The sequence below is a fragment of the Anthonomus grandis genome, chromosome 12 (assembly GCF_022605725.1).
Source record: "Anthonomus grandis grandis chromosome 12, icAntGran1.3, whole genome shotgun sequence".
NCBI lineage: Eukaryota > Metazoa > Arthropoda > Insecta > Coleoptera > Curculionidae > Anthonomus > Anthonomus grandis.
Genome location: NC_065557.1, coordinates 5,415,205 through 5,438,377, shown reverse-complemented (window position 1 = coordinate 5,438,377; position 23,173 = coordinate 5,415,205). Strand labels below are relative to the sequence as shown.

At 28.3% G+C, this 23,173-nt stretch overlaps 1 protein-coding gene across 4 annotated transcripts in view; it reads right to left on the bottom strand.

Moving 5' to 3' along the window:
* LOC126743017 (protein Wnt-7b) overlaps positions 1-22,870 on the bottom strand; it is a 95,375-nt gene extending 72,505 nt beyond the window's left edge. The window contains exons 1-2 of one of the 4 annotated variants that reach the window (XM_050449940.1): positions 4,158-4,826; positions 1,246-1,528 (exon numbers count right to left, since the gene is read on the bottom strand). Coding sequence is in view for 2 of the 4 variants with exons in the window: in XM_050449936.1 (XP_050305893.1) it covers positions 22,462-22,520 (59 nt within the window). In the remaining 2 variants the exon portion in view is untranslated. Of the gene's footprint in view, positions 1-1,245; positions 2,619-4,157; positions 4,827-17,903; positions 18,140-22,461 lie in introns of those variants that run through there. The other 3 variants (XM_050449936.1, XM_050449938.1, XM_050449939.1) reach the window with 3 other exon arrangements.
* Between the last annotated feature and the right edge of the window lie 303 nt (positions 22,871-23,173).

Sequence of the window (23,173 nt, the reverse complement as noted above, 5' to 3'; positions counted from 1 at the left end):
TAATCCCAAGTCATGGGATTTTAAAATCCATTCAAGTCGATAGTAAAATTAAAAAGCCGTTAAGGACGGGTTTATGGCAGCCATTTTATTAGCGACGATTTTATGGCTGCCACCAAATGCGATAAGTTAATAATATTTAAGTTCGCCTCGAATAGCTCTTCGCCTAAGAGGTTCTGCCACTTTTTTACATTCAATGTGAGAGAAGACTTTTTTTTTATTGGAGGTGCCAAGTGAAGATGTTGGCATTGCATGTTATATGATGCTTAAACAGGTTGAGCAGTATTTTAGAGGCAAGTTGTTAGATGATTAAATAATACAACTTGAAAATAAATGAATATATTGCACTAACTTTGGGATTCCTGAGAATGGGGATATAAGAATAAAAATTGAACTTTTCAATTTTTTTTTTCTATATCAATATTTTTTATATTGTCTGAGAAGGCTAGAACTGGTGGTTCACCAATTACATTGAAAATGTATTTTAAGCCAAAAAATAATACTACATAAAATAATACTTCTTCTTCATCGACTGAATTTATGGATCATTGTTTTGCTTCAATGCTTTAAGCGTAGTCAGATTTTCCATCACAATCCAATTTAGTTGGATTTTTTAATTTATACAAATGATTTGGCAACAGCTGATCCTGATGCTGACGATGACACTACAATATCTGTCAGTGTCAGATAAGACTAGTTTTTTTAACCAGAGTCTTGAAAACTTCCAACTCATTATCCGATGAAACCAGGTTTCTAGGAGTTCTTGTTCGCACATTACTTACTACCGATATAATAAATAAGTAACAAAAAATAGTCCTTTACTAAACTTACACCCTGTATATTAAATTTAAATTCAGCAATAAATAACGTATCGGTCTAACTTTCAATCGGACCGTCTACACCCGTATATAAAACGGTTCCGTGTGGTTGTCACTCCGATACAACGAACGCAAAAAAAAATTGTAACTTCATTCTTGCATAAGAAATACAAATCGCCACCAGAAGCATTCTTTAAATTGCAAAACGTAAACCAGTCTTCGCGACTTTTTTTCTCCTTTACTTACTTCTGCAACGTACTTTTCCACATTAACCTTTCAATAAAGAGGAATAATTGTTTGAAAGAACTTTTTTACATTTAATCCTATATACTTAAGTTCGTAAAAACCAGTTAAATTTACATCACTCTCGGTATGATTGAACGTGAACACGCTCTTTTATGTAAACTGTGGCAATTTTATTATTAAGTACCTGCTGCCGGAGATCCTGAAGAGTGTCTCCTATCATTTGTCTTGACGGCTAAATAACATGTATGAAGAGATTCCGTGAGCAGGTCATGTTTTTTTTTTCATAAAAGGGTTTCTTCCAATTATTGTGGTCAGTGTAGTACATATATCCTTTAATGGTTCAACCCTTTTAATGGCTGATGATTGGGTTTAGATAACACCTTGACCTTTTTTTTTGACGATTTATTTACACCTTCAGCGTGCCAGGCAGTTGATGTGCCATTATCGGCGAGATAAGACGTGGTAACCTGAAGAATAAAATGGATAAATTTATTTGATGGGTTTCTTTAATTAAAGTATGTAGTCAGAGACGTGCATTCAGGTTTTGCCAAGGATTTTGGCACTTCGCAGCTGTTTAGTAATTCTCAATAACCAGACGCATAACGTTTTCAGTCAGGTTCTAGGAATGATTAAATTACCGTGTCTACATTACGATTGGCATGTAGAATTACTTGCAGCACTATATGTTTCTAAATCAGAAGCAACTTTCATTGATCACAGTAATCTAAAGTTCTGGTTTGATATGAACTCTAGAAAACTCGGCTTATTCAACATTGCTTTCTTGGTCCTGACTTAACTGATCTCTTTGCTGATTACTTTAAAATAGTTTAATAACAAAAACTACCCTACATCTAAATCTTTATGGATTAATAATATCAATATGAGAATTTTGACATAAATATTTCAAAATATTAATAAGGGTCTCGGGCCTGATGACCTCCATACTGAAATCGTGTAGTTTTTTCTGTATCATCCACTTTTTATTTTATTTAATAAATTATTAGAATTGGTTGTTTGTTCTGATTTATTCGCAAAGCCGAAAGTAAAAGCAATATAAATAAACCTGAGCAAACTAGATTTTGGATTAAAAGTTTAACAAAACTCTGTTTACTTATGGCAATTACTTAATGGGCGTCTTGGAGTGAGGTAGACTATCTACACTGACTTTTTCAAGGCGTTCGATAGATTAAGTCATTGGTTAATCTCGAGTATTCTTGAAGCGGCTTTGATAATTCTGAAAGCTTCGTGAAATTCACAATTTCCGAATTAACAAATCTCAAATTGTAAAGGTCAGTGGTTTTATATCCTAGGAGTTAAGTGATCCTTTAGATGTTCCTCAAGGATCATATTTAGAACACATGTTTTCAATTTTCCAGATTCTTATGTTTTGTAGAGGACTTGAAATGTTTTCTAGCTGTCTGCTCCTCTACTAGGTCTTTTCACACTGAAAGCATGCCTTAATATGTGTGTTCCCAATCATGGATATGCTACTAAATTTGCTACTGCTGCCAAATATGACAACAATTAAGGATCTTGGAATTGTATTCCATTCCTCTTTATTGTTTAAATTTTATATATCTAAAATTATATCAAAAGCCTTTAGGTTTGTCAAGAGATGTACATGCAAGAGATTCTACAGCAATGGAGAGTTCTGTAATTAAAATCCAAAATTGATGCTGTTGACAACTATGAAACATGATTACAGAGTTCTGTTTCAGATGTTTTATCTTCTTCCTCCTGTTGTTCGTTAGGAGCAAAAATATTTAAAGCATTCGTATACTGCTTTTGTATATTCTCCAGAGTTGCTATATTCATTCAATAGATCTGAATAGACTGGTTGACCTTGTATATCGTTCTGTGGGATTTCAGACTGATGTAAACTGGTGGAATTCAATTTGGGATGTTTCAATAGGACTCTGTGGTATTCTCCAATCATCCAACTGGAAAACTTGGAATTTTGGGCATCATTCAGTGAATTGCAAATTGGATTTCAAATCAACTACTATCAAAGCCAAATAACCAGTTACTTTGTGTAACGATCTTAATAACCGCGAATAAACCAGTTTTTCTTGGTCCGGAGGTGTGGCCGACCTCGCGATATCTCGGGACACATGTTGAAAATTGGCGAATGCTCCGGAATAATAGTCTACTTAAATCAGTTGACTATGTTTGCGTATCAATTGTTTTAGTTCACACCTAAACCCTATAATATATTTCTGTGTCTTATTTTCTAGTGATTATTCTTATTTCTATGATTATTGACGCAACTGAAAATTTTAAAATCATTTGCATAAAGTATTGAAAATGTTTAATAGTATTGTCATGGTCATTTATAAACTACTTGAAGAAAAGTGGGGGCAAATGACCACCCTATGGTATCCAAAATGTTACATTAATAGCCATATCAACTATTTGACTTCTATTAGACAAATAACTCCTAAGCCAGCCCCAAAAAGGCTCAAATATCCAACCAGACGGGACGGTTCACCTTGTCGAATGTCTTGGAGAAATCAGTGTAGATTGCCACAACTTGGCACGTCCCTCCAAGGCTCCGAAGAGGTATTCAGTGTAAACCAGTAAATAATTCACAGTGTATGGTTTTTTTAAAAAGCCATCTTGTTCAAAATATAATTTTTGATGCAAAAATGGAATTTTATTATGCACTTTCTTTTCATCAATTTGCCAAAGAAGGATACTTTACTTATACTCCTGTATTTTTTATGTCATTAAGTAATCAATTTCTAAATATTGCTGTTAAGAAACTAATCTTCTAAAATTAGGACATATTGCTATAATTAAAGAAATATTACGAGTATAAGTGTTACATATTATTGGAGAAAGAACAAAGTGACAATTATAAACAAAAAATTAGTTAAATTATCCGAATCTGATGCAACATTTGATTTAAGGGATTCAATATTATCAAGCATCTCCATTTAGTTAATATAAACATTTCTAAGATCATAGAAGCAAACATATTTACTGAGGATGATTTGACATATCATCATCAAATGCCATATTACTTGGTAACACCATTCCATTATTTTTAGTGTGAATATCCCTCCAAAATAACTTTGGATTGCTCTAAATACTAACCTCCAATAGCTACTTCGAAAAGCTTTCGTTAGTTGACCACAAACACCTCATAGTCCTGCAGTAAATCAGTTTTCTTATATATTTTACGAATGAATTTCAACTTTTACCACTACATCTAGGAACATTGAGTGTCTTTGAACCCGGGACCTTTTACATGCAAATCGGATTTCATAACTTTTAATAAACCCCAATAGCCAATAATATTTTGACTATACTTGTGTAACATCTCGTCCGTCGACAACGACATCTCGGGACACACGTAAAAAGTTGGCGAATGCTCCGGATCAATGGTCTATCTAAATCAGTTGACTATTTTTGTGTATTAAATGTTTTAATTATACTGTTTACAATACAATTTAACTACATAATTTATGAAAAATAACTATAAAGTTCCGCGAATATATTCAAAAAGAGCGACACCAAATTCACAGAATATTTCTTACTTTATATGGGATTTAAATAAAGTAATATTATGTGTAATAAGAAACGGCATATCTATAGGCATTGGCCCCGAAGGCGAAACGTATAAATAATTTTATTTTTATAATTATTCTCCCGAGTGAACTATTAAAATGCATTTATTGCCATAATAATATATTAATCGAAAGTGACAATAATTTATAATATGAGTTATGGTGTACATGGTTTTAATTTAAAATTGTAATTGTATCAACCGTAGATTTACATAAAATATTATCCGTTTTTTTTTGTTGTGCTCGCGCACGAATGATCACGAATCCGATATGATAAATTGTTATTATTTTGCAAGAAATTTATTGTTTAAGTATTACGCCCACGAAAAGAGGAAGTTGTGCAAAAATTATTTATTTAATGTGCTCTTTGATGTCAGATTTTATTAACGGTTACTAATATAATATAAATATTCGATCTTACTTTTAACCCCTTTGGCACCAGAATACAGGGTTCAGACACATTAATCATAGATAGCTTTAAACAACAAACAAACATTACAAAGTTAAAAACTTCATAAGATTTACATTATCTGAGAAAACTAATTTTATATTCATATTTTCAGTCGTCTCGGTTTAAAGCCAATGACACAAGGAAAGTACTAAATTCCAATTCGTAATCGAAAATAGTCTTTTGAATGAACATGGGAGTCACAATAAACCTTTCATTTATAGATGAATGCAGGGAATTATTGGTTTGAAGCCAGCGGGGGGTTTTCTTATTAAAAAAAAAACCTACAATAGATTTTATCCACGTTGAGTATAGTGGTGGAGTTAATTATGCAAGAAAAATAAATTTTTACGACGATTTAGGGAGTAAATAAAATGAGAACTGTGGAAAACTTTCGTTTATTTGGAATAACACACCGTTACAACGTTGCCACGTTGTAAAGAATTTCAGAGCTTCCAATAATGGTATTTTTATGAGAAAAACTATAAAAAAGCTCCAACGTGGAAACACTGTACCATATAACGAAAGTTTTAAATAGAATTTTAAATGTCATAAAAAAGACCCAAGTAAAAAGTTGCCAAGAAGATCCAATCTGATTAACTTACTATCGTACAGTGCTAGTCATTTCTAAATAATGCTACATGTGATCAGGTACTTACTTCCTAACCTAAAAATACGCTCAAAGGGGTTGCGTACCTCTTAATTTTCGAACCTCTAAATTGTGAGAATCGAGAAGAGCGTCCTAAAAATCACTGATTTTAAATATGCGCCATGTTAATAATATATAGTTATTATTGTATAATAAAGATTTGTTTGAAACAATGTCAAAAAACGTAGGTAGCTTGCAGGTACAAATAAAGTATACGAACATTTTAAGAACTTAAATCCTATTTTCTATATAAACAATTTATTATTTTAAATTACTGACCTTAGAGAGCATAAATTTAATTTTTTTTATAAAAAATAATAATTACAAGTATTTATTTGGCATCGGTTTTACATAAAGATACGTTATAGATAAAAAAGTATAAAAAATCGCTAAAATATAAAAATAACTAAAATTACACTGCCTAACTGCCTTCAGGTTTTAATAATCACTCGTAATTTGGTCAATTCAATTAATTCTTTGTACAGTATAGATTTGAGTAACTAATTTGTACTCCATCTGTCTACCAGTATAAATGCCAGTAGTTTTATTTTTACTTTATTATTGTGTACATCTACAAAAACTTTTAATATATCACAGACCTATTCAGACAAAAGATGATGTTTTAATTTAAAATCAACTAAACATAAATCTATTATATACTGAAGTAAATTAAACAGCAATATTGAGCTAAATAGCAACATTATACAACATTAAATTTGTGTACATACATTGAAAAATGATTACCGATTCTTGTTTAAAATTCGACTTCATTTTTGTTTCTATATAATCAATATAATTAATTTTTTCAGGCTTTTGATTTTTTTATATAGCTGTTCTTTTATTTTTTAGTTTTTTTTTATAATTTTATGATTAGGACTTTTTATCTTAAGCCTATAACTAATTCTAAGATTTTTTTTCAAAATTTAATTCTTTTACTTGATTACACTTTCCAGGGAGTTTATAATTTGTACTATATTTTTTCTAGTAATATACCAATTTTTATTATTTAATATTAATATTGCAATTTTGTCATTGTAAATTTTTCCTTTAATCAATCAGGATTTTTTTATCTTGATTCTTAAATAATTTTTTTCACGTTTTAGTTGTTTTCCAAATAATCAACATATTTTGTCACTTTATCCAGGCAATTAATTTTTTTATATATATTTTCTCTTATACATTCTTTGATTCTGTGTATATAGACGATAATGATTTTTCAATAAATACACACGATTTCTGATTTGGCGGAATATCTCAGCAATGTTCATATTAACTTAACGGAAGCCTGTGATGCCACAAAATCTCCTAAATCAAATTTATTACCAGATCTGGATAATCTACCTTATTCTAAAGGCATAAGCAAAATATCTCAATTCTGCTATCTTATATTAAAATATCATGCAATTTTTTGAGAAACGATCCACTGTTAATTATTTCCTGGTTAACGCTGAATACCTCTTGGAATCCTTGGAGGAACGGTGCCAGGTTGATGCAATCTACACTAACGACGAAATTCTCCAAGGCTTTCGACAAGGTGGATCCTCTTTAGTGAGTACTTTAGAGTACTTACTCTTCAAGTAATTCTTAAATGACCAGACTATTAAATATTCAATGATTTTAAAATTTGCAACTGCAGCAAAAATTACAATAATAGTAAGAAACACTTAAACAAGTTTGAAGTGTGGTGTATTTAAAACAAACTGACTGAAAAATAAGCCACATGAATATACTGTAGGGTTTAGGTGTGAGTTAAAGCAATCTAAATAGACTAATATTGTTCCGGACATTCATCAATTTTCTAAATGTTTCCCAAGATGTCGCGAGAGCAGCCATTACTTCAAACCAAGAACAACGCAGTTATTAAGGTAGTTGTTGTGGAACATAATTTGCATGCAAACTCAATGCTCCTAGATTTAAGTTTTCTAACCACAAAATCCTAAGGAAACATCTCAAATTGAAGTCAATCCTTGTATTTCTCGTATATAACAACCTTGGAGAATCTACAGAAGAAGTCAGAACATTATACGGATTCTTTAAATATTTTTGCTCTCAACGAACAACAGGAGGAAGAAGGCAAAACATCTGACACAGATCTGTCAATGGGATAATTTTTTTATTTAAATTTCAGACCCTGTATGGTTCCAATGATTTATTAAATAAAATAAAAAATGGATGAGGCACAAGATACACGATTTAAGTATGGAGGTAATTTGGCCCTACACTCTTATTAATGTGTGTTGAAATATTTATATAAAAATTACTAATATTAATTATTCTTTGCTTCTATGGTGGTACACGTTTTAATAACTGAGTGTGCTCTTGCCTGTTGTCTTGAATTTCGCATCATTAAGCGTTGCAATGATGATGACTGAGCCATAGATCAAAACGTGTAGGTCCAAAAAAGTTTTTGTGCTTTTTTACTAGTTCAGGCAATGTCTTCTTGTTTTTTGTCTTAATGCATTCTACAAGTGTGGGTGGTTTGGGATAACCCTGTCTTTATGTTCAGTTAGCGACGCTTCATTTTTGAAGCAATATTAAACAATTCTTTCATTTCCTTAGTTGTATTCTTCAGCAGGTATTATTTAAGGTTGCACCATTATTAGTGCATCCTCAGTATTTTCTTGGTCAGTCTCTCTTTCTTCTCTTTTCTCTACATTAATCTTCTTAGTTATCCAGAATTACTAAAACACTAAACAGCGGAGTTTTCCCGAAATGCACTTTTTCCGCATGGTTTTGAACTAAAAAAAAATCAATTTTTATCATATTTAACATAACTGACACACATTACCAATTTACTCATTACTCGAAAAGAAAACTCCCATTCATTAAAATGCTACCTACAATGTTTCATTCTTGAAAACGTCCATAATAAGAGAAAACAAGTTTAAGAAGCTCACGTTAAAAGTTATCTAAATGAAATCGGTAGTTAGTAAGTCAAAATAAGACAGCAAAGCAAAACGCCACGATGCCCACACTTAACAGATATAAATCTCGTATAAAATCAGTGAGAATGGCTTTTGGAATGTTTAACATCGATTTTTCTATATAATAACGTACTGTGAACAATAGAGCTATTAAAAAATTCTTTAAAAATTACCTTGAGGCAATAAAAAACACCTCGTTAGTGTGTTTTGTGCCCTCCAGGACGTTATTATGTTAAACAATCTTATATATAATACCAAGAAAGGATTTATGATTTCATTTCTCAATCCCCTAATAATAATAATAAAAAAAAGCTCGCAGACCTTTGTGGTTAGATCTTGGTGATTTATATCATTCCCATTAACGATCTCACGGATTTCATCAGTCCGCGTAATCTGTATCGAAAATCAACATGATTATACTAAATTGCTCATAAATGATTCATAATTTTTTTAATAAGCACTGGACCGTGTAATTTTCATATAAATAATATAGCAGGAACTTAATATAAAATAGGCCATTTATAATATAACACGATCATTGATGGTCGTCTATTGAAAACGAAAATGCTTTTATGTTATACAAACAGAAATTATCGTTCATTTAGGGTAACAATGGTCCAACAAAGGTGTTAAAATTTGTTAAGCAAATGACCCGATAGTACGTGATGATGTACCGTAAGTGGAAAAACAAATATATTTGTTGTAACAGATTAGGTAATAATTAAAAGGTTCTCGTTTATGGAATTATATTTTTATATGTTTTGAAGACCGTGGTTTTGAAGATTTGTTGTTGTCCTAAAAATTTACTTTAGGATCATTCTTTGGTTTTTTTTTTGATATTGCAAAAGAAATTAATAAATATTTTATGGAAGGTATCGAAAAAATGTCAAAGTGGGCGAAACTCTATTCATGAATGGACCCATAAACCCTTCATATGATCAGAACAACGAAGAACATTGAAAGCCTCAATTTAAAGTAAAATATTGGATAGTTAGAAACAGTGAAGGAAAGACTGCTGATCTGGATGAGGTAATTGTGGTCTGATCTCAGTATTGTATAGATCTGTATGTTGACAATTACTATCTTAAGAGTCGCGAAAACAACATCACTTAATTTAAACCGGATATTCTGCTCTCGAAGTTTTGAAACATTAATTAGTCTTCTAGAATGAATGCTATAGCAGCCAAGGCACTAAGGTTTATGAGACAGGAAGGCTTGAGAATAATTCATTAGTTATGGCAAGGATTACTGGTTTATGGTCAGATAACTCTAAATTACTTGCTTTGATATATCATATCAGTAAAGTTTTCCTGTATAGTCTTCGATCCTATTTGGAACACGATGTTCTATGGCCAATATCCACTGAATTAACCATATTCACAAAGAGAAGAAATATTTAAGTTTTGTCGATTATAACAAAGCTTTTGATTATAATAATTATGTGATGAGAGTATTGCATGGGTTTGCCGATTATACGACCCTGATAGCTGCTTCCCAGAGAGAAATTCTGATAATCCTGATGAGACTTGAAGATGTCAGTGCTCTTTACGGCCTAAACGTTTATTATAACTAAAAGTGAAATTATGATTATTGATAGAGACCATAAAAATGACCCTGAAACTCTATTGGGACTATTGGACATTAAAAGCTTTCAAAAATACTTAGCGAAGTCGTAGTTCTTTTGAAAGTTTTCCTCCCTCTTTCTTGAAACTCTGATATGCAAAGCATCATTTTATATTAACCTATATTTTTATAATTTTTAACAAGTATTTATGGAAAATAGAGGAAGAAAAATGTTAAACACCATTTCTTTCTATCTATTGTAGAGCCCTAAGTATGAATTAAATATAAAATAGTTTTCGTTAATAATTGACCAATATGCCGACCAAATACCGCTTGTAATTCACAATCTTGTCCCAAATTTACAAGAACAAGTAATAAAAGTCTAATAATAAAAATATTTAAAAAATAAATGAAAAAAGTAAGAGAATCTTTCAATGAAATGCAAAAAAAACTTGATAATAAATAAAATGGAAAATTGCAAGAAACCAGCTGCCTGGACGAAGGGAGTAACTGATTTGATTGTTGGAATTTAGAAAAGAAATACAAAAATTTCCTAATAGAAAAACTACATTAATTAAAATAAATCAACTGCCTGGAAAATGGGATCAATTTTTCTTATTTGCCTGGAAAAAAATTGGAATTTTCCGAAAAAAACTTAAAATGTAGTTAAGATGAGAACAAATTTAAATTATGGAAAAACTTATAAAAAAACTTAAAATTGTAAAAATTTAAAGACAAAAATTTAGAATGAAAAAAAATAAAAATTGTAAAAAACAGTTTAGGAATTAAGAAACAAAAAAAACTAAAGGAAAAAATCAATAATGGTAAAATGTATGAACTGCCTGGAAAATGCATTGTATCATTTTATATTAACTTATATTTTTATAATTTTTTAACGAATATTTATGGAAAATAGAGAAAAAAAAATGTTAAACATTATTTCTTTCTATCTATTGTAGAGCCCTGAGGATGACTTAAATATAATTTGAAACGTTGGCTAGGAACAAATAGTTTTAGTTAACAATTGACCAATACGCTGACAAAATACCACTTTTAATACACAATCTTGTCATAAATTTACAAGAATACGTAAAAATATTAATAAGTCAAATAATAAAAATATTTAAAAAATAAACGAAGAAAGTTAGAGAGCCTTTTCATGAAATGCAAAAAAAACTTGATAATAAATAATAAATAAAATGGAAAATTGCAAGAAACCAGCTGCCTGGACGAAGGGAATAACTGATTTGATTATTGGAATTTAGGAAAGAAAATTGAAAAAATTAAATACAAAAATTTTCTAATAGAAAAATTACATTAATTAAAATATATCAACTGCCTGGAAAAGAGGATCAATTTTTCTTATTTACCTGGAAAAAAATTGGAATTTTCGGAAAAAAACTTTGAAATATTGTTAAAGAATTATAACAAGAAAAATTTTAAATCATGGAAAAACTTATAAAAAAATTAAAGGTAAAAATTTAGATTGAAAAAATTGTAATATTATTAATAAAATCCTTAGATATATAAACTGCTTGGAAAATGTGATCAATTATTTTAAGTTTGAGAAAAAAAATTTAATTTTAAGAGAAAAATGAAATGAACAAAGGCAAGAACTAAAAGGAAAAAAATTATTAATAAAGAAATTACGGAAAATTATAACAAGATAAATTTATATAAAAAAACAGCTGCTTGGACAAAATGATGAACTATTTTAATTGTTTAGAAAAAAAATTGGCGGGTGCTTAGGTCGCCGACATGGCAATGTTAACTGCCTGGAAAATGTGATCAATTATTTTAAGTATGTGGGATATAAATTAGAATTTTAAGAAAAAAATTTAAGGTGTAAAAAGTGGATAAAAAATTAAGGTAAGAAGCAATTTAATTTATGAGAAATTTATGAAAAAAAAATTAAAGATAAAAATTTAGATTGAAAAATTATAAAATTATTATTAAAATGCTAAGATATATAAACTGCTTGGAGAATGTGATCAATTATTTTAAATTTTAGAAAAAAAAATTGAATTTTAAGAAAAAAATTAAATGAACAAAGGCAAAAACTAAAAGGAAAAACATTATTAATAGAGAAATTACGGAAATGGCTCAAAAATCAAATATTATTTTATTTGCTGATGATACTATGCTCTATATAGTTGGTCAAAATCTACAGCAAATGGTTTGCGACATGAACATAGAACTTGGCAATTTGTTTGACTGGCTTTGTAACAATAAGTTAAGCTTAAATACCACAAAATGAAAATTTTGTATATTTGGTAGACGGTCGAAGACATCTTCTATTGACATTGAAAGTGTAAGTGTTTGTGTGGATGGACAGAAATTAGTTTACGAGGATCAAATTAAATATCTCGGAGTAATTTTAGACTCGAACTTAACTTTTCAGGCTCATGCGGATTATATCATGAGAAAGTTTGCTAAAAAGGTAAGGTTCATTAATAGAGTGGGACAAAACTTATCAATGAATACAAAAATATTTAATGCTATAGCTCTTCCGCATTTACAATTTTGTTCAACTCTTTTATATAATTTACCGCAATATAAAATCTCTCAATTCGAAAAAATTCAAAATAGGGCAATGAGAACAATATTGAGATGTAACCGCTATACTCCTATTAAAATTATGTTAAATGTCTTAAATATGTTGACCGTCCATCAACGAATTATGTTTAATGTTAATGTATTTATATTTAAGTTGAAGAAAGGCCTTTTACTTACCTAATTATATACCTTACTTACCTAATTATATATGTGATAAGTTAGTGCTATTTCGTGATGTCCATAATTATAATACTAGGAATTGTACTGATTTTATTTTAGCTCATAAGTGTAACATCGTTCAAATGCTTAATTCCGTGCTCTATAAAGGTTTGCTCGAATTTAATAAATTGCCTAATGACTTAAAAATCTGTAATAATATAAATAGTTTTAAACGATTATTAAGAGTACATATTTTAAAATTGTATTATTAGGCCCATGTTTTGTTTTTTATATTTAATTTTTGTCGTTTTAACGTCTTTGAATTGTATATGTAGCAATTTACTATAAATAAAGATTATTATTATTATTATTATTAAAATTATAATAAAATAAATTTATATAAAAAAATCAAGTGCTTGGACAAAATTATAAACTATTTTAATTGCTTAGAAAAAAAAATGAAAAATGTAAAAAACAGTTTAGGAATTAATAAATAAAAGAACTAAAGGAAATAATTAATAATGGTAAAATATATGAACTGCCTGGAAAATGTGGTCAATTATTAAGTATGTGGGAAAAAAATTGGAATCTTAAGAAAAAAATTTAAGGTGTAAAAAGTGGATAAAAAATTAAGATAAGAAACAATTTAATTTATGACAAATTTATTTAAAAAAAAAATTAAAAGTTTTTAATGGGAAAATTACATACATACATAAAATAATGGCAAGAAAAATTAAAACTGCCTGGAATATGTGGAATTTTCAGAAAAAATTAAAATATGTGATTAAAAGGAAAAAACCATTTAGAAAGTTATTATGAAAATCAATGGTAACCATATAACAAATGCATATTCTACATGTGGTCCCACAAGCATGTTATAAAATTTTATTATTGTGTTGAGTTGAAAATTCTTTCTGGTTATAATGTTATAATGGGTCATGGTCAAATTTTGGATAATGTGTTTAACAGATTTATAGGTCACACTGCGTAATAGACCATATCAGAGGCCTTAGCCAAGTGTAGAAAATAATGTTGCTGCTAAATTTCCCCTAGAATCTTTCGTAAATAAAACAGTAAAATTTTTTTACTAAAAACGAACATGTCTAACTTCCGCACTTTTATGAGATGAACTTGTTAACCTCCTCAGTTAAAAAGAACTTTAACACACTAAAAACTTTCCAAAAGGCGCATGAAAACAGTCAGCATTTAAAACCACACATAACGATAAACTTAGTAATTTTAATTATCCACATACCAAATTTTAATGTCGAACGTTAAATGGGTTGTAAACCACACCGCCAGGGGGCGGAAGAAGTTGATTAACTGTTAACGCAATAAAAGGCAACATACTAGACTCTAAAAGTGGTCCTATGTCTTGTCAGCTGGCCAATGTACATACAAGACGTTCTACGCCACACAACTAGTGCAATAAAATAGATCTCATCGGAATTACCATTGAAACACCAGCGAACGTAATCATAATCATCTCATTTATGCTGTAATTTGGATTTAATGGTTTTCTAATATGGGAATTAGATTGGTGTTTTCTTATCTTAATATCTCGAGACCTATTTTATATAGGTTATGGCACGGTAACAGTAAATACAGTTTTTAATTCTCATAATCATTTTTCAATGCGATAAGAAAAATCTTCTTCGAGGTGCGAACAATTTCGTAATCTCGCGGGATTAAAAAAACATTTAATTAGCATTTTCTAAAGCTCTGCTTATAATTTTCCGGTAATTGGTGTATCAATCTTTCGACGAGGTGTTGCAAGATTACGTTATTACGAGATTATCATTAATTAAAATATCGTTTTTGGGGATTCTAATAAGAAATCTGTAGATTACTGGATGTTTTTCAAATGGCAATAAAATCACGAATTTTATTGTTTTATTATGTTCAGAGCCTTAATTTATTACGTATTTATGAATAATATCGTTATATATAATTGGATTAAAATTGTGTTTGAGAAACGCATTTTGTAAATATATAGCAAGGACGTGATGATTATAGTAATTTGTTTATGTAAAAATATTTATATAGCTACGTTATTGGTGAATCTTTTTTAAAATTAGGTAGAACCATTACATAATTAAATGAAAATTAAGAAATAATTAGAAAAAATTTCAAAAATAAGAAGTGTTTAAAAAATTAGTAAATGCTATCCGAAATGTTAATTTTCTCCAGTTAATTAAAAAGCGAAAATTTAAATAAATTTAAAAAAAAAACATTAATTTTTCCTGTTTGCTTATTTAGTAAAATCATAGTTAGTAATAATAATAATAGATATTTCTGGGTTATCGCACTTTTCCAAAAATGTATCAATAATTAGAATGTTTCTGTTACATTCTAAGAATAATTTACCTAAAGAAAATTCTCAAAAATTAAATCTAATAATGTTAAAAATAGTATTTAAGATTAATTAGGGATTCTAATAAATTAAAAAAAAACAAAACCTGAATTTATTTAAAATATGTATATGTTATAAAATAATTAAATAATTTTTTATTTAAATTTAAATAAAAGTCGCTTGCTTTTTGGAAAAATAATCGAAAGTTTATTAAAGTAGATATTTTACATTGTGAAAATTTATTTTAAATTTGACGCAGTCAGTGATTCTATTTTAAAATAGACGAAATGTTTAAATATTAAAAACTCCTTAAATTTTTAATTAAAATATAAATTCTTTTTAAATATTTTAATCCGTATTGCTGTCTGTAAAATAACCAAATATTTAAATGTTGAAAAGGGCTTGAATTATTTATTTCATAAATTACAGAAATATTAGAGTATGTATTTAAAAAAAGATTTAAACTATTTTTAATTGGAATTCAAATATTTAAAGAAAATAAATTATTTTGAAATGTTAAAAGAAATTAAAACAATCTGGAAAATCAGTTAATTAATTTACACATCTTAGTTTTGATATATTTATTTCATAACAAACTTAATTTTTAAGTATTTAAATTAAGTTTGTTAAAATAAATTTTAAACTTTAATATTTAATTAATTATAAGTTTTGAAAAAAAATTACTATAATTTCTCGATATTTTGATCTTACTTGTGATTTTCCTTTTGATATATGAATTTAAAGAATTATATTTTTTTGTATTAATTATATTTGTCTTAAATTTAAATTCCTTAAATTATTGATGTAAAAAAGTATGTATTTAAAATAAAGTATAAGCAATTCCTAATAAGAATTAAATATTTAAATAGAATAAATTATTTTAAATATGTTATTAGGAATTAAACACAAATATTTGGAAAGTTATTTTAAAAAAAACTAATTGTTATACATTTAATTCTTAATTATTTTTAGTTTATTTATTTGACATCATGAAAAGCATTAAAGCAGTTTTCTGGCAATTTAAGTTTTTTAAAAAAATTTAATATGTTTTAATCTTAATTATGTTTTTTTTTTATTTGAACTATTTCAATAATTTCATTTTTGTTTAATATTTTAAATATTAAAAACCTCTTAAATTTGTAATTTTAATATTTAATTTCAATTGATATATCTGTGTATAACGTAAATACTTTAAGGGACATTTATGAAAGATAATATACATTACAGATATATTATACATTTAAATTTACACTAACTAATCAATTACATAATGAAAAAAAAACATTAAACTTTTTCTTACTTAAAAAATTATTTTTAATTATGGTTTTCTCAAAAAATATCAACAAATTTTTAATTACAATAAATTGCTTTAAAAAAAATCGTTTTTATATTAATTAATTATAATTGAATTTGATTTTTAATTTTTTTTATTTGAGAAATGTTGATGATTTTAAGTTTCCTTTAAATATTTTTAATTATACTTGATGCCTTAATATCAAAAGCTTCCTTAGTTTTTAATCTTAATATTTAATTAAAATATAACTTTTAGAAGAATTTTAATTTAATATAGATAATAATTAAAAGTTTAGGAAAGTGGATTTTTTATAATATGAATACAATTTTTTCAATTTAAAGATTCCAGTAATTTTAATATTTTTCAATAGACGATATATTTAAATATTAAAAGGCGTTTAAGTTTTACATTTATTAAATTTTATAAATTTAATTGAAATCTATATTTAAAAAAAAATCAGAATAATGTGGAAATTTAAGAATGACTAATAAATTTATTAATAAAAACCCGTTATTTTTAATTATATATTTATAAAAAGAAATCAAAAAAATTTTAATTTAAATTAAAATTTTCTGACGAAATAAAATTATTTAAACAAAATTAAATTTTGGTGTAATCTTAAATAAAACTCTTTTAATTTTTTTTTATTTGAAAAATGTTTGCGATTTTGATAAGGCTTTTATTTCTAAATTGACACTTAGCGTAAATGAACCTTTATTGATAAAATTTTAACATTTCTTAGCAAAAACTGACGGCATAAAGAAATCAATGTACTTTAAACGACCAATAGGAATATTCTAAGAATATTTAAGTATAATGTGTGTTTTAAAGTACTTGAGCCTTAACAACTAAATTAATTTTGTACTTTTTTAAGTAAAAATTAAAGGAATTCTACCAGACTATATAATTGCACGTTCCTATATTCATTTCCCAATTATTCCCCGCCAAATGAGTCATAAGTCTTTCATACAAAAAATCAGACCGAATCCGAACACCTGCATCATTTTTTTTATGTGAAAAAAGACATTTGACATTCATCTAATCCGACATAATTAAAAAGTCGCAACTAAAACCCGATAGTTCGTCGACTAATTACCATAAATAAATTTGTGACTTAACATCTAATTAAACTCTTTTGACACAACGATTATGCCAACCAAGAACGATCAGCTACGGACATATTTCAAGTTAATGCATCGGAAACAATTCAGTAAGCGAGTTAAAGTTGCCCAAGATAGCAAGTATTTAAATAAAAAAAGAATTTCTAACAGATCTATCATTATGTTGTTTTAAAGAGGAACAATTATTTTCTATTATATTCACTTACCGAAAATAATTTATCCATGAAAATATCGTCAGGAATCCTATAAAACGCATTCCGATTTCGATTAACCACCGCACCAACAAATTTCCATGATTATCACTCCGCCAAAAAAGAAATGATCACATGCACGGAAGATCAAGGAAGACGTCTATTGTCTTATGTCGAGCAACGAACAATACACCGATGATACAAAGATGCTGTCGCTATCTTTCTATTTTACGTAACTTTGTCAAATATAAACAATTGGGTATACACCTTCGATATAAATTTTAAAAATTCTCGGGCTTAGAGTAGTGGTGCAACCGTGAGCGTAATTCAATCATTGTTTTTTCACTGGGATCATTATAAACTACTCATTAGATGAAACGTTCATTTTTTACGATGGAACCAGATAATAATTTTTTTGAATTCAATTTTTCTATTAAGTCTAATGATGTGTTCTTCCAGATCCACATTTCCTGATGATAAGTACTAAGCAATAGGATCTTTGTCTTAAGTCTTTGACTGTCAAAAAAGGTAAATTAGAAGGTGAAGAAAAGCAACAAATAAAGAAATAGAAGAACGACAGGAGCAAAAAAGAAAAAAAATGGTAAACAGTAATAAATTCACTAAAATCAATAACACAAATGAAGAAATCATGAACAATCATTGGAGGAAGCTTAACAGGAAGAGGGAATCATTATTAATGAATTCGTCCATTATTTTAAATCCTGGAATCAGGATTCATATATACTATTTGAAAGCTTAATGGTCTATTGCTGCACTAACTAATAATTTACATGATAAAAAGTTAAGTCAGTTGCTAGGTACCTGGAAGTGTTCAATGAATTTCCTTAACGTTAATAGTTCTTAGAAGATAATTTGAAAAGCAAATGAATTTACTTGGTAACACCGATCTTGATTCCCCTACTGACATGATCAGCTTCACTAATCCAGACGCAATTGGTAACTGTTGCTAACTCTTAAGAAGAATTTTCAATACTAAAAGTTCTAGAATTAATGGAGAAATAATAAAGAACCAATCAGTAGTCAAAGAAAAAATTGCTCAAAGGAGACTTCTGAGAAATTTATTACTGAAACCAGCTTTGCAGTTACTATCAATATCACAAATCAAAGATAACTCTTTTAATAGAAGATTGGGGAATTAGGATCCAATTTACCAGTCGATTTATTCTTCTGCTCATCCAGAAGCTACTGAAAGGTCCCACGACAAAGTTCGACGAAATTTTGAGGAATATATGGCTGCTGATAATGGCGTAATATGAAGAGAATTCCTTGTAATTGTCCTGTAGTATTATAGCTGAACACAGAAGAGTAGCATGACGCTCTTCTTTATTGATCGAAGGTTTGGAAACCACTTTATGCTATATCGACTGGATAGTGCCAGGCCAAGTTGTTTGCTGCTCATCTTTCATTACAGATGATGATAAATAGTAATCTATATATGCTCCGTAAAATCTTTAGAAAAATTATTGGAATTTTTTATGGCAGGAACACTTCAAACTATCTGTACTGTATAAAATACGTCATCAAACGTCACTGATAATGTTCCCCATATTGATCGTCAAGCGAATTAATTCGACTAACTTTGAAATTTGCAACAATATTATTTATGGCCCATAAAAAATTTAGTAACAATATAAACGTTTTGTACAGACGATATTTTAATCCAACAGCAATAAACTTGAGTATTTCGTATATCGTAATTTTAAGGAACGAAATTCGCTTTTTGACGATTCATCTTTATTGAACATTAAGATTATGGGAATTAAATGCAAAAATGTTGGGTTATGTGTAATTACGTGGTTAAGAGTCAATATATGGGGTATATATAATTAGAAACATAGAGATAATAATGCTTTAATTTTTTTCATGCTATTTTACGTAAATCACCTTTAGTATAGAACTTTACAAGTTCAGGCCTTAAAAGTTTTTTATAGTGTTTGTAATGTAATAAAATATGTTTGGCCAACTATTAACAATTCTTTGGTAAACATCAACAACAGCGGTACGGGACATTTTATGAGAAATTCCACTTGGTATTGGCATTGGAAATTTACGTCATATGTGAGTTTATTGTAGGCAAATCCCAAAAAATTAGCAAAAAAAGCATTTTTATTGTTTTTTTTTCTTCAAAAATTTGGGCATGGCTTATACTAGCTTAGGCTTATTTTTACGTAAAAATGACAAATCACGTTTATTTAAAAATTTGCTCAAATCAATATATTAGAATTTTTATATCAAAAGCAAAATTATTTGTCCCTTACTGGCACGTCAATATTTTAAGTTCTAGTAGTCAATGTTTTGCAATTAATCACTTTTTTAAGACTTTTAAGACTATTTTAGTCTTTTTTGAAGAAATTATCAAAATCCATACACTGAAAGTCAAGATATTGGAATTTGTATACGAGAAGTGCCTGTAAGAAATAAAATAATTTGTCTCTTACTGACACGTCAATATTTTAAGTTCTAGCAGTCAATGTTTTGCAATTATTAATTTTTTTGAGACTTTTAAGACTATTTTAGTCTATTTGAAGAAATTATCAAAATCCATATACTGAAAATCAAGATTTTGGAATTTTTATATCAGGAGTGCCTGTAAGAAACAAAATGATTTATCTTTTATTAGCACGTTAATATCTTAAGTTCTAGTAGTCAATATTTTGCAATTATTATTTTTTTTGAGACTTTTAAGACTATTTTAGTCTTTTTTAAAAAAATTATCATAATCCATATACTGAAAGTCAAGATACTGAAATTTTTGTATCAGGAGTGCCTGTAAGAAACAAAATGATTTCTCTTTTATTGGCAGGTCAATATCTTAAGTTCTAGTAGTCAATATTTTGCAATTATTAATTTTTTTGAGACTCTTAAGACTATTTTAGTCTTGTTTGAAGAAACTATCAAAATCCATACACTGAATGTCAAGATATTGGAATTTTTATATCAGGAGTGCCTGTAAGAAACAAAATGATTTCTCTTTTATTAGCACGTCAATATCTTAAGTTCTAGTAAACAATATTTTGCAACTATTAATTTTTTTGAGACTTTCAAGACTATTTTAGTCTTTTTTGAAGAAATTACCAGAATCCGTACACTGAAAGTCAAGATATTGGAATATACCAGGAGTACCTCTAACAAACAAAATAATTTGTCTCTTATTGGCACGTCAACATCCTAAATTCTAGTAATCAAAATTTTATCTCTTAATCAATACCTTTAATAAGAAATTTTCAACTCCAAATCAATATTAATTTTAGTCGACATATTGTCATTCTTACAATATTTAGCATTTCAGATACTTTTTAGACTAGATTACTACTGTAAACGTTGAAATTGATGCTTTCAAGTCCAAATCAATCAACTTCCATTGAAAGACTATCATGCTTAAAATATCTTGAATCTCAGACACTATTTTGACTAAATTAGTTCTGTCTGTTAAAAAACACATTGAATTAAAGTCTCTCAAGTCCAAATTAAAATTGTTAACTTTCAAGTACCTTAATCAATGTACCTTGAATTTCAAGCCATTTTTATGCTAGAATAATACTGTAAAACACTCTTGAGTGTTGAGTCTTTTAGGACCAAATTACGGTTGCCAGGCATAAGAAGTTTCATTGATTCCAATAAATTTAGTAAAATTTCATTAATGTATATTGATTATAATGCCCAATAGAATTTTTCAATGCACCTTTCCTATTTTGGTTTTTTATGTTAAGTAGGATGATTTATTCCAATGATTTCATTAAAATTTCGCGAAACTCCAAATTAAACGTATTTTCAGTACCTAAAGTCTCGTTGTAAGTTCCAATAATATGGAATTTACAGATCATTATGTTTTCTTAAAGTAATCTCTTATACAAATCCCTGATAGTGAACTATAGTAACTTAATGAAGCTATTTTTGTTGTTCTTCAAACGTCAAAATAGCTAATTATTCACTAAAAATTAAACTTTTGACAAAATTGCATGCAATTCTCATATAAATTCAAGGATCGATATTATTTATTCCAATTATAATAATATTTTGAAGCATAGTTCTTCCTCTGGTCTAAATAATATTCCAATAAAACTTCTATGATTGAAATTCCACAAAATCTTGTATTTCTAGAGAATGCTAAACCAGTTACACAGGATTAAGTAAAACTGAAGGAATGGTTAAACATTTTGAAAAATTTTGAGTTTTATTGGAATTATTGAATTATATTTAAAAAAATATACATTATATTTCGGATGCGAATTTAGGTATAAAAATTGAATCATTGGGATTTTGGGTAATCTTATTGGAATTAATTATCTAGGACTACGATTTTATAGACTTCATTAAATATACGCGAAGTTTTTTTTGAATATTGCTGTGATATCTTAATTTTTCAATTTATTGAACAATAAGTCAATATCAATTTACAAGAAAAACAATAATACATAAAGAAGGAAAGAAAATTAAAATTAGTTTAAGAAAAATTGAAAAAGTTTAGATATATAGGAAAGAAACTATAGAGTAATAGAACTAATTTTTAATAGGAGTAAAACATTTAAGTACCATTAATGTGACCATTTACCTTATATTATGGTACCAGAAAAACAGCACAATCAGTGCCCAAATTCGCCTAAGTACCATACTGCAATAATTCGTACGTAAAACAAATCATTGGCACATTCAAATCACTAAACATCACTACTACAAGACACAAAATCTCCCAAAAGTGTTTAATAAACACTAAATGATAAAATTAAACGAGACTCATTTAATCTACGTTATAAATCATTATCGTCAATCATATCGGATTCAATCTAGATTATTTCGCGCTGGTCGATCGGACTTAGATCTGGTAGGTGCGCGGACCACCAAAAAAAAAATAATAATAAGATCGTCGAAACCCGAATTGAGAAATGCACCGGAGCATCAGCGGTATAAAAAACCTCTCAGATGGTACACATCCATCCGTATGGACATGAGAGATGGAATATACGTAAATACCGGTCAGGTTGATCTGTGGTGCTCCGTTTCACAGCTCATTCCACCTTACCGTATGTCCTACCTGAACCATTCCGACCAATAAGAACCATTGGAACCCCTCTGTGTGCATATAGATACCGATTATGTAGGCGCTAATTGCAAATGAAAATTAACTAATAAATAGAAATATCGTGTGGTAATAGAATATTGTGAAAACTGGTCGATCGGCGATAAATTTGAAAGAAAATACCGATACGTGTGGTTTATTGGTAATTTAAGTTGGGTTGGTGGATTTCCGCGGCCTTAAGTTGCTT